Source organism: Rhea americana, unplaced genomic scaffold (genome assembly GCF_003343005.1).
Source record: "Rhea americana isolate MKP2758 unplaced genomic scaffold, rheAme1 scaffold_85, whole genome shotgun sequence".
Taxonomy (NCBI): domain Eukaryota; kingdom Metazoa; phylum Chordata; class Aves; order Rheiformes; family Rheidae; genus Rhea; species Rhea americana.
Genome location: NW_028187034.1, coordinates 2,171,581 through 2,183,231, shown reverse-complemented (window position 1 = coordinate 2,183,231; position 11,651 = coordinate 2,171,581). Strand labels below are relative to the sequence as shown.

Below are 11,651 nucleotides of genomic sequence, written 5' to 3'. Positions count from 1 at the left end.
GCGGCGGCGGCCTCGGGCCGGCCCCCCTTTTTGGGCCGGCTGCGGTCCCGGCTGCAGGGCAGCCGGGGCCCAACACGGTGCTTGTGCCCTCTCTTGGCAGGGATCCTCAATTTCTGTGCCAATAACTACCTGGGGCTCTCCAGCCACCCGGAGGTCATCCGTGCCGGCGTGGAGACCCTCGAGCAGTTCGGCGCTGGCCTCAGCTCCGTCCGCTTCATCTGCGGGACGCAGGTACGGGCTAACCGGAGAGCCCGGCCGGCCTGCACCCTCCGGCAGCTCCCACCCTCGCTTCGTGCCACGCAGGCACCCTCCAATTCCCAAGCAACTGTTGGGCATGTGGAGGAAGGGACCTCCCTGCCTCCCTTGTTCCCCACGTGTAGGTCTCCCAGTGCCAGTCTTGTACCCCGGCCCMTTCTGTGGGCCTGTGATGCTTCCACACTACGTGATGTGGTTGCAGCCATGTGCCTCTCTGCTCCGTGGCTTCCCCGCCCCATTCCCGGTGGAACTGGTCTTTCTCCTCTGTAACAAGCCCTTAGGCTTTTGTAGCAAAAGTGGCCAAACTCTGTATCTCTGCTTCATACAAATCTCCTTTCTTAGAGGCCTCACTCTATCTCCACCTCTCTGCACTCACACATATGCCCAGGCACATTTACAATGTTAGGGTACGCATGGCCACACAGGAAAAACCTGCTAAGCCCTGTCTTATCARAGATCTGAAAATAAGTCAGCTTAAATCATTACAACCCCCGAGTGGAAAAACAAACAAAACACCACTCTGACTCTACAAAATGAATGTCATTTATCCCCTTTTAAGGGTCAAAATTACAGCTAGTCTGACTTGAAACAGCTCTGCCAAACCTATCTCAGTTTATCCCTGCTGGAGGCCTGGCAACTTCTTTTATAGCCTCAGTTAGTTATGTGCAGAGAAAACTCACAGCTGCTCCCCTATGGGTAGGGAGCTTGGAGTCTCTGTGCTGTGTTTCTGACATCCAGACTGATAACCACATTTTAAGGCCACATTTGGGAACGTTTTCTTAACACAATTAACTTCTTTCCTACAAACCTTTTCTGGATAAAATATGGCTATTTCCTCGCTTGCAGAGAACATCTAACAGCTGCAGATGAGCAAGAAGTTTTTCCTCAGCCAGTGACGCTCTCTCCTTCTCTTTAGAGCATACACAAGGATCTGGAGGAGAAAATCTCACGATTCCACCAGAGGGAAGATGCCATTCTCTATGCCAGCTGCTTCGATGCCAACGCTGGTATCTTTGAGGTTCATAGCACTTTAGTCATGTGTGATGGAGGAAAGGGACAGCAACATCTTTGCCAAGTCTTCCAAAGGCTCTTATGTGAGCTCTGTAGCACAGAGAAGATGGCCTGTGACTGGTGGTGAAGCCTGACTTGGTGCTTGGTGCTTTGCCCTTAAACTGGCAGAGCCCACACACTATGTGGAGCTGTTTAATCAACCTTTGTCTCCCCCTTCCCCACTGAGTTCCAGCTGTTTGCTTTTGGGGAGTGCTAGGGCAGTAGTGCTCCCATTTCCTGGGAGGTCTAYGCTGGCTGTAGCTCTACCTGGGATTTCCAGACCAGGGCACACRTGTGGGAAGCGTGATGCTTCTGGGAAGCTTCCAAACTGCACAACGCGTCAGCCTTCTGTAGCTTGTACAATGTTTACAGCAATGTAAAAGTGAAAAACCCTTAGATTCCCACTCAGATAAGATTTCTGGACAAAAATGGAGGCATCCAAGGATGTGTTGTGAGAAAGGTGAAAATGGGTAAGATTCTGCTTCTGGTGCAGATACGGAGAGTCTGCACATTGGGAGGACTGCCAAATGCCCTTGCAAATGGGAATGGAATAATAATTTACATAATGGGGATGAAATAATATTTTTGGGTCATGCATGTCTGTACTCCCCCTCTAAGCGTAGAGTAGGAAGAAGGGCTGGAGCGTAATCCTAGGCTTGCTAGGGAAGGRGAGTGAATTTTTGAGCTCAGAAGCCACAGGCAAGAGCCTGGTCTAAGGAAGTCAGGGGAGAAGGTGGCTGGGAAGGAAAGTGCAAAATTTAGTGRTGCCAGGGAAAATATGGTAGCTGGAATCAAATGCAGCCTGGCCATCTACAGTGAGRGAGGTTGTGAGATTTCAGTGAAGTGGTGCCTCAAGCAAAGGATGATCCTTTCTGTTTAACCTGGGCAGGCACTGCTGACCCCGGAGGATGCAGTGCTGTCGGATGAGCTGAACCATGCCTCCATCATCGAYGGGATCCGCCTGTGCAAAGCTAACAAGTACCGCTACAAGCACATGGACATGCAGGACCTGGAGGCCAAGCTGCAGGATGCGCAGGTACAGAGGTGTGACAGTGGGACCATCACAGGTCCAACATAAGGGTGCCCCAATGGCCATGCTACCAGTACAGTAACCAGCCACAAAGGATGAGCTTTGCCTTTTCCCATGCAATAGGCCCCCTCTTCTCTGATCACCACTGATAAACACTGAAAGTGGGGAAGCAGCTGGTTGCAATGCAAACTCCCATCTCCATTAGAGATATCCAATTCCAGCAGCAGGTGGGCCAAGGGCTGCATTCCAATCTCCTTTGAAAGTCTTTTGCAACAGGGTGACATCTTCACCCTTGCAGCTTGCTTCTCGCCCTCAAACAGAAACATCGCCTGCGACTAGTGGCCACTGATGGTGCCTTCTCCATGGAYGGTGACATTGCACCCCTGAAGGAGATCTGTCGGCTGGCTGAGAAGTATGAGGCCTTTGTTTTCATTGATGAATGCCATGCCACAGGCTTCCTTGGGCCCARTGGCCGGTAAGTGGCTGTTTCACTCCTTTTTCTTCACCTGACCCTGGCTAGCTCTGAGGCAAGGCAAAAGGTGGTGATGACTGATGTTTTTTTTTTGTGTAGGGACTTCTGAAGCCACCATTTCTTGATGGCTTTACCCCCACCTCTGCCTTGGCCTTCTCCTCCTGGTAATACATCCCTTTCTGCTTGGGCACACTGAGTGTATTTAAAGCAGAGCCTTTAGCATCAACCCATCCCAAGAGAACAGCTGCTTCTCTGTGTGTAAGGAATAGTGTGGCCACCTTATCTCCCYTTTCTTGCAATCACTAACCTAGAACACAGTTGGAGCTCCTGATTTTGGAGCCCTTTGCCTCAGCAGCTGTCATTTTCAAATGTTTGGAGGTTGGAGGTTTTGAGGAGTTAGCTTGCACAGTTTGATTAATTTCCTTGAGTTCTCCAAGTGCCAAGCAGGGTGCTTGCTGCAGGTCTCTTCTGAGAACAGACACCTTAGACACTTGTTTTATCAGGCATGGGAGTGCCAAGTGTTCTGTTATGTGGTCCTTCCTTTTCTCTCTGCTGAAAGATAGAGATCCATGAGATCCATGTGAGGGAACATATGTAGGACAAACAATCAGTCCCCCTTCAAATGGAGGGATAGAGCAGGAGTGAAAACATACTGAYAAGCCAGTAGAAGGCTACATCTGAAAAAGCCAAAAGTTGCTCTGTAAAGAACTCCCTTCCAGCTCTGGCCTCTCTAGAAAGTTTGCATGTGGAAAGCAAACAAGTCCAGATCAAACTSTGAAGCAGGTGAGAAGTGGGAACTGAAGCAAGAAAACTTGCCTCATTTCCTCACCAAGGCCATGGCAAATCCTTCAGGCTGGATCAAAATGATAGTGCAAGGAGCAACTTTTAAGAGAAAAAGACAACTTCTGGTGGCCCTTCAACACTAACAAAAGAGATGATTGTGCTGAGGTTTTGGAGGTTTCAGAGGCTTTATTTGTATTGAGTTTTCTTAAATTCAGGCCTTCATAGGGAAGATTTGGGTTGTTCTGTCTGTCCTGTAATCTTCCTTCCTTGGAAGACAGTAGCCATCCTGTGAGGTTTGGTAGGCCTTATGCCTCTGTTGCAGTAGAGTCTGTAGTCCCACTAGCTGCAAAAGCAGTTGTTTGAGACCTGGCTGCAYTGAGATGTGTAAATGCACAATTGCTTGAGGAAGAGAATGGTTATTTAGTGATTCAAGAATAAAATTAGTTTCACTGTGTCCCTCCAAGCTCACATTCCTGATGCTACAACATGTTTCAAGAGGACCAGCAGGAAGGCTGGGCAGCCGTGCTCCATCCTGCTTTTTTTTTGCAAGGGGAGGCAGAGCTGCAGTATGCCATATCCTGTCTAGTCTACTGGAGTAGATCTTAGCATGAGTGCTTTAGGCCTGTGTCCAGTCAGGGTAGCACATCAGTGATGTGCACAGCCCACCTCAAAGGACAGTGATTATTCTAGGCAAGGAACTGTTTTTCTTGGTGTAGGTAGGCCTAGAACTGTCATTTTAAAGGTGTATTGAAGACCTGCATCAATGGCTAGCATTTTCTTTTAGGCTATTAAACTTCTATGTAGGAAGTTTGAGCACCCTCCCAATCTGGAAGAGGTAAAGAATCCATGCTCTTACTTTGGGAGATATCAGCTTAGCCTTTCTGCAGGAGCAGGGAAAGCCAATGCTTACCTTGGACTAGCACTAGTGGGGGGAGTGTTCCTCTATCAGAAGTGGGGACACCAGAGACCTGGCTGGTGCTGCTCGGCTTCCGTTGTGGTATGAAGTATGGAGCAGCTTCCCTGGTGTGTGATGGCCTGGCCAATAATGAGACATTCCTTTCTTTCTACAGTGGTACTGATGAGCTCCTGGGAGTGATGGATAAAGTCACCATCATCAACTCCACCCTGGGAAAAGCACTTGGAGGAGCTGCAGGTGAYGTAATTCCCAGGGCAAAGCCCTCCATGCCCTAAAGAGCTGCACACCATCCCTTTGGTGTTTTCTCCCTCTATCTAATGAAAAGGACAAGAAATGCATGTTCTCCTTTTTCTCTGGGTGGCCTATGATGCTTAATCTGGGGCCTTGTCACAGGGTCAGGGGAGGTCCTGCCATAGGCTCCTTCTCCTGTCATCTTTTCCATGAAATTGCACTTGAGGTCAAGGTGGAAACTCTTGGTAAAAGGCATCAGCTGTGATTTTTTTGGCCTGGTTTGTACTGAAATTCCARATTTCCTGCTGTAATGTAATGGAGTGGTTTTATGGAGGGACCCCACTCTGAGTAGCTCACCCTGGGTGTGCCTTCTCCATTTCTCTTTCCTCCATCTCCAGGTGGGTACACGACTGGCCCCAAACCCCTCATTGATTTGCTCCGCCAGCGCTCCCGCCCATACCTCTTCTCCAACAGTCTGCCTCCCGCCGTAGTGGGCTGTGCATCCAAGGCCCTGGACCTGCTCATGGAGAGCAACACCATTGCACAGTCTATGGCTGCCAAGACCCAGCGGTAAGGGGGCCATATCTCTGCTTGCTTCTTTCCTTTTCGTCCTCTTGCCCAGCTAGGGTGGGAGCATGGGGAAGAGATTCCTTAGAAATGCTCTGTCCCCATGTGTTTATTCACCCTCTGCTGATAGCCATGGAGGCAGTTTGCAGTTCACATCTGTGAGAGTCTCAGGGGAAACTGCAGAATGTACATGTACATGCTAGACAGATGTGTCACATCTGGATGCTCTGTGAGCTGAGATAGGTCTGCCCCTCAGACAGCTGCAGCCACACAGTGCTGAGCAAGAAATGGCAGAAAGCCACACCAAAAAAGAAAAAGATCCCTACCCTGCACATGAAATGCACAATGCAGTGTCCTGCTACCAGTGGCCAGGGCTCCTGCAGCAGAAAAAGGGAAGAGTCCCCAATGACAAGGATGATGTGCTTTTCCTCTTCCTCTCTTTCTCCTCTCCAGATTCAGAAGCAAGATGACTGCAGCTGGCTTCACCATCTCAGGGCAAGACCACCCCATCTGTCCTGTCATGCTTGGGGATGCTCGGCTGGCTGCAGTGATGGCTGATGACATGCTGAGCAGAGGTAAGCTGAGGAGGGAGCTCTGGATGCAGACACATGACTTGATTGAAGGGATGTCCAGTGGTGCCACCACCACCATTCCTCCCCCATGTTTTGGCTCACTGACCCTTCTGGGAGGAAATCTGTCCATTCCTGGCTTCATACTCTTTCTCTTCTGTGAGAGTTCTACATTAGTCCTTTTGCCCTGCCATGCTGTMCTCATCACTGGCYCTAATCATCATTTCCATCACAGTTTGGGGGCATATGCTRTTCACTTTAAATACTCACAAGCCTRGTAATGTTTACTGAGGGGGAAGCTTTTGCAGGGGGATGAAGAGGGGGAGTCTGCTAGCACATCAGCCTCCTTCCCTCCCACATAGCTCCGCCTCTCCATGCATTTCTCTTCTGCAGGCATTTATGTCATTGGCTTCAGCTACCCTGTGGTTCCCAAGGGAAAGGCCCGCATCCGGGTCCAGATCTCTGCTGTGCACAGTGACGAAGACATTGACCGGTGCGTGGAAGCCTTCACTGAGGTGGGACGGAAACACGGAGCAYTGCCCTGAGGGGCCAGCTAACACCTTCTCCAGTAACCTTCCTGCCCAGGACCAAGACAAGTGCCTGTACTGGGGGAAAATGTTTGACTAGCACGTTCCTGAAAGCAGCAGTCTCCAAGGCCYTGTAGCCTGTGGGCAGCTCTGGCTGCTCTATTGTGCTGGCAGTGGCATTGGCAACGGTTCTTGCGTCATTAAAGGTTCCCTGCAGTACAGCTGATGTTTGCTCAGCTCTTGCTTTCCTATCCAGGAGCTGGAGCCCGTCTCCATCCTTCTCTTGCTGCAGCTGGAAAGTTCTGCATCATTTGGCTGTGTTTTCCCTGCAGCCTCAGTCTAAGTAGTGAAATGCTACAGCTCCTGGGCTCTTCTGCTGATGCAAGTTAGACTTGCTGATATGACTGAGGTCACTTTATTCCTCCATGCTCTCCTGCAGATCTAGCAGCGTTAACCCAGCAGATCTGCTCTCTGTAATTCCCCACCAAGGTAAGAGGATTTCCTAAGCTGTGTATCAGCCATGTGCTTTGTCCCTCAGCCAAGCACACCACTGGCAGCTGGTTGGGGACAGGGCATGGGCTGGCCAAAGCTTCACTGCTCCTTTCTCCTCTTCCCAGGAGAAAGGRAAGGGGCTCTTTCTCTTCATCTCCTCTTCTTCTCAGCCTCAGGTACTGATTGTGTCACTCAGTTGGTGCCAGGGCCAGTGTTAAGGCTTTGCCTGTTGCTGCCYTTGCTACATGCAGTACAGACTGCAGGGCTCCCATGCCTTCCCTGTGAGCTGCACCTTGCCACGCAGGCCGATGGGAAGCAGGGAGCCTAGTGCATGGCAGGCCAGCAGCACAGCTGGCCAGGTTGGTAAGAAGGCCTACACCTGTCTGGGGCTGACGGCAAGAGGAAAGCAAGTGACAGAAACCTGTAATTTTGTTCCATTAACTGCAGTTTTAGAATAGCAGAGAACAGAACAGATAAATAGTCTGAGATCTTGAATTTGTTCTTCCAGGCTGCCCTGAGGTAATGATTTAATACTCAAGCAAGCACAAGTGGGCCCCATAACTACCTGCAGCTCAGGACAGACTCTAGCCAAGATGTCCTTCTTGAGCACAAGGGTATGGTGTGCTTGGATGCCAAAGAATTGTATCACATCAGCAAAGACCTGCTCCTACAACACTACCTGCTGTAGGCAGCCAGAGATTGACAGCAAGGAGTAAGCTGTCAATTAATCCAGGGTTGCAGTGGTTTTCAGTGAAGCAAAGCACAGTAAGGGTTAAGGCAAGTAAGAAATGCATTATCCATGAAGCTGATGCAGGTTGTTGTTAGAGAAGCTGATAATTTAACTTTGTGCCTCTCTCCTCCCTCCCTCTCCAGGGATGTGAGCTCAGGCTACTGACAGAGACTCACTCCGTTCCCTCTGTGTGGCTCCAGGCACAGACTCTCCCTCCTTATCAAAGCGCAATATTTTGGGAATGGGGCACACACATGGTGAAAAGCCCCTTGCAAAAAGGAACCGTGACTGGGGATGTGCTGTCTACCCAGTTTGTGCCTATGGTGGGGCAGTAGCAGCTGGGGACTATGATGGCTGGAGTTGKGCATCTAGGCTTTGCTTCCCCCTTACACGCTCCAGATCACTGATCTTAGGGCCAGCCCATGCCTGAGTTGGAGACCAGAATCTGCAGGACAGATTTGAACAGGTTAGGCTACATGGTCATGGGAAGTGGGAGAATGAGCTCTGTTTTCAAGTGTGATGATGCTAAAAGCTCTAGAGAATATTTGCCTTGTAACTGCTCTCTGAGTGTCCCCAGCAATGCCCCTGAGCTTGATGGGCCAGTCCCAGCAGGGCCTTTGAGGAAAGGGCTTGTGCCACATGCAGATGGAAGGCACGGGTGGCTATGCTTGCTTGCAGACAGCTGCAGGATGGTTTGGTCTCTGCAGAGAGCTGCACGCAGGCCCCCATTTGTAAAGAAAAGAGGTGAAGCTTTAGCTTGGTGATCTCTGGAAYGAGGGATGTGAATCCCAAACCCCAAGCACTGCCGTTTCTAGCCTGATGCATTCGCGCTCCTCCAGTCTCCCCTTCTTGCACACCTCCACTGCACACCTCTACCTCGCTCTCCCCTTCCTCAGTGTTGCTGTTGCCRGGCCTGGACATCCCTCTCTCCTCTGAGCAAATGCACCCAGCCATGCCAATGCCTCCCCTCTGCTTGGGGCAGCATGGCCTGAGCAGTTTAACTGTGCTCCAACTTTCAAGCCCCCATCACAATGTGAGAGCAGCCTTATAAATGTCTGGCTGTTTAGCTGTTTTTCCTTAGCAGGAGAAATACCAGCCTCCCTCTGCTACAACACGTACATACTCTGTCATGCACATACATGCTCCATCTTCTTTTATTCCTGCTCTCATCTCCAAATTCCCTGATCTCTCCCCTCTGTCTCTCCCAGACCTCTTGGCAGCTGACCCCTTGCACTCCAGCTGCTCCTTCTGGCTGCTTCAAGGCCAAGCTCTGCAGCAAAGTGCAGTTTCCACAGTGCCAAGAGCTATAGCGCTCTGGGAAGACAGGGAGGGCAGATGATCACATACTGGAAATGAATAATGCAGTGCCTATTGACTGTAGGAGGTGTGTTAATGTTTCATTCCCAGCCAAACTATTGAGTTCTTCACGGCTTTCTGACACGTCATACCTGCAATTCTTTACAGCTTTTAGCTGTACAGTTTTCAGCTTACAGCTTTTAGCCCAGAAACCAATGTTCCTCAGGGGAGCATAGATGCAAATACCAGCTCTTCTGGTTGCAGTTCCCACCCTGGGCTCATCTGACCCATTCCAGACCCTATACAACTCTTTATCAATCCATCCTGGTCCTGTAGTGGTGTAGTTTGCAGTTCCCTGTGTCTCTGCTGTTGTATTGTGAAGCACAAGATTGTCCTGTCCCATACTATTTGCATATGGATACACACACACTTCCAGTCCTGGGTTCCTGCCTCCCCCATTTCCCTCCTCTGTCCTGCTACCAAATAGCCCTTACTCTGTCACTGCATCGGAGTCCTAAAGTTGGCCCCCTTTCCACTACCATATTCTGGGCCCTCTCAACACCACACAATTTCCATCTCGAGGTGCAACCCACCTCTCTCTGCCTGTTCCCCATTGCTTTGCTGCAATGTGGTCTCCTGTCAAACTATGCGCAGGTCACTCATATCCCTCTGCCCTTGCCTGCTACCGTATACGGACAGACACGCGTGCTGCAGCCAGTAGCAGGCTCGTCCCCTGGCTTGTGCCAAGGCCAGCAGGGCTGATTGCATTAACAGGACTCAAGCTATAATTGTGCTTGTGGCACCAAAATTTTCTTCACCCCCTTTTGCCTAGGGCAGTGCTGAGCTGTGCGTGCACATGTGAGTGCATTTTCCTGGTGGACCAGAGAAGCAGGATCTGCCCCGTGGCATAGCAGAGCCTGCAGCAGGCTGCTTTGGCTGAGCTTGTTTGGGCTGTGCCAGCAAGCTTGGCCGACCCCATCCCAAAAGTCCTTCGCTGGAGATAAACTTCTGGGAACACCGGGTGCGCACAAGGACTCCCGGCGTAAACAACTCCCTGCGCTCGCAGGTGAGGGGTAAGAGAGTTGTTCCCCCTGCCAGAGGTGCCGTGGCAGCGCGGCTCTGGAGCCAGCCCTGCTTTCTCCCCACCGTGTCCCTGCGGCGTTGGCAGGCGAAAGAGGAGGCAGGCGGCCCCAGCGCTGCCATCACCCCGGCGAGGGGGTCTTGTTGTGAAACAGCAACGACCACTGGCAYGCCCCGCTTTCTTCTGCTGGCACTTTATTTCTCCCCGCGAAGGAGCGCGCGAGCCACACGCCCGCTGCCCGGTGTTTCCACGGCGCTTCGGCCCTGCGGGGCCGAAACCGCGCGGCCGTTTCCCATCTCTGTGCGGCTTCGCTGGAGGAAYGGGCATCCGGGCAGGCTCCCACTCGCAGCCCCGAGCAACCCCCCTCCCTCCGCTTCCCGCTTCGGCCCCCCRGGGCCGGGCCGTGCCCCCCATCCTGCCTGCTGCTGGCGCCGGTGCCCGTTCTCCTCCGTGCGGCAGGGAGGAGGCCCAGGGACGGGGCCGCCTTGCAGGACACCCCGCCAGCCGCAGAGGGGGTCCCAGCCGCGTGCCCCACCACCACCCCAGCCCCCCGCCACATCCGAGGCACCCGTTACCGGCACGAGCACTTGCAGGCGGCCACGACGGGGTAGGGGACCTGGCGCCAGGCGCACTGCTGGGTGCCCGGGGCCGGGGGCCGGCCAGCCCAGCAGTGCCAGGCCAGGAGCTTGATGTGGGTGAGCTGCGCCGGGCGGCAGACCATGCCGGGGGGCCAGGAGCAGCAGGCGGGGCCRGCGTCGCAGGCCGTGTGGCGCACCCAGCGCGGCCAGAAGACGGGCCCCAGGTCCACCCAGGCGGAGGTGAGGCGGCACGCGGCCCGCTCCACCAGCCACTGGCGGAGGCGCCGGGCCACGGCGCGGCTCAGGTTGCCCGGCAGCCCCTCGCCCGGGGGCAGCAGCGCCGGCAGCTCCAGCACCTCGGCCTCCCGCCACAGCTTGCGGCGGTAGCGGCCGGCGCCCTCCGCCAGGTCCCGGCTGAGGGCCTCCAGGTCCTCGGYGCTGGCGTTGCGGCCCCGCGGGTCCTCCGGCGACATCCAGAAAGGGTCGTAGGACGGGCCCAGGAGCTTGCGGAGCCGCCCGGGCCGCAGGTGCTTGGGCTTGGGGGAGTAGCGGTAGTCGTCGGGGGAGAGGGACAGGCTGTAGGGTCGCACCGGCGCCGAGGGCCGGGCCCGCAGCAGGCGGACAGCAGGGTCCGGGGTGCCGGGCAGCAGCAGCGGGTCCTGGCCGAGCGGCGGCAGGTCCTCCGGCGCGAGGAGGCAGCGCACGGGGCCCGGGGCGCCCGGCAGCAGCGGCAGCAGGCGGGCAAGGAGGAGGACGAGGCAGCGGCAGCCGTCCATGGCGAGCGCCGCTCCCGCCGGCTGACGCTGCGGCGGGCTGCCGGCTGGGCACGCCGTCCTGTCCCCTCCCGCTGGTTATCACRGCATCCCTCCGACGGGGAGAGAGCCTTCCCCTTTTCCCCAGTTACAGCGCCTGATACCACGGCCGCCCGCGGAGACACAACCAGCCTCTCGGAGCCACCCCTCCGGGAGGAGGAGGAAGGAGAGGGGGAAGGAGGTTGTGCTGCCCAGAGGCGGGGGGGGGGGGCGGTGGGTCATGGGCATTGCAAGGTTGAGGGGTGCCACTGCCAGGGAAAAA

The 11,651-nt window shown here is 54.0% G+C and overlaps 2 protein-coding genes across 2 annotated transcripts in view; one reads left to right on the top strand and one right to left on the bottom strand.

The window, feature by feature from the left end:
* GCAT (glycine C-acetyltransferase) overlaps positions 1-6,621 on the top strand; it is a 9,730-nt gene extending 3,109 nt beyond the window's left edge. The window contains exons 2-9 of the mRNA XM_085323438.1: positions 101-231; positions 1,172-1,273; positions 2,195-2,341; positions 2,656-2,810; positions 4,661-4,743; positions 5,136-5,307; positions 5,758-5,879; positions 6,267-6,621. Of these exons, the coding sequence (XP_085179564.1) occupies positions 101-231; positions 1,172-1,273; positions 2,195-2,341; positions 2,656-2,810; positions 4,661-4,743; positions 5,136-5,307; positions 5,758-5,879; positions 6,267-6,418 (1,064 nt within the window). The 3' untranslated portion in view covers positions 6,419-6,621. The remainder of the gene's footprint in view (positions 1-100; positions 232-1,171; positions 1,274-2,194; positions 2,342-2,655; positions 2,811-4,660; positions 4,744-5,135; positions 5,308-5,757; positions 5,880-6,266) is intronic.
* Positions 6,622-10,570: 3,949 nt separating this feature from the next.
* Positions 10,571-11,462, bottom strand: LOC146585135 (noggin-like). Its single transcript, XM_085323508.1, has one exon. It carries the CDS (start codon positions 11,351-11,353, stop codon positions 10,571-10,573), a length of 783 nt encoding a protein of 260 aa, XP_085179634.1. The 5' UTR covers positions 11,354-11,462.
* Between the last annotated feature and the right edge of the window lie 189 nt (positions 11,463-11,651).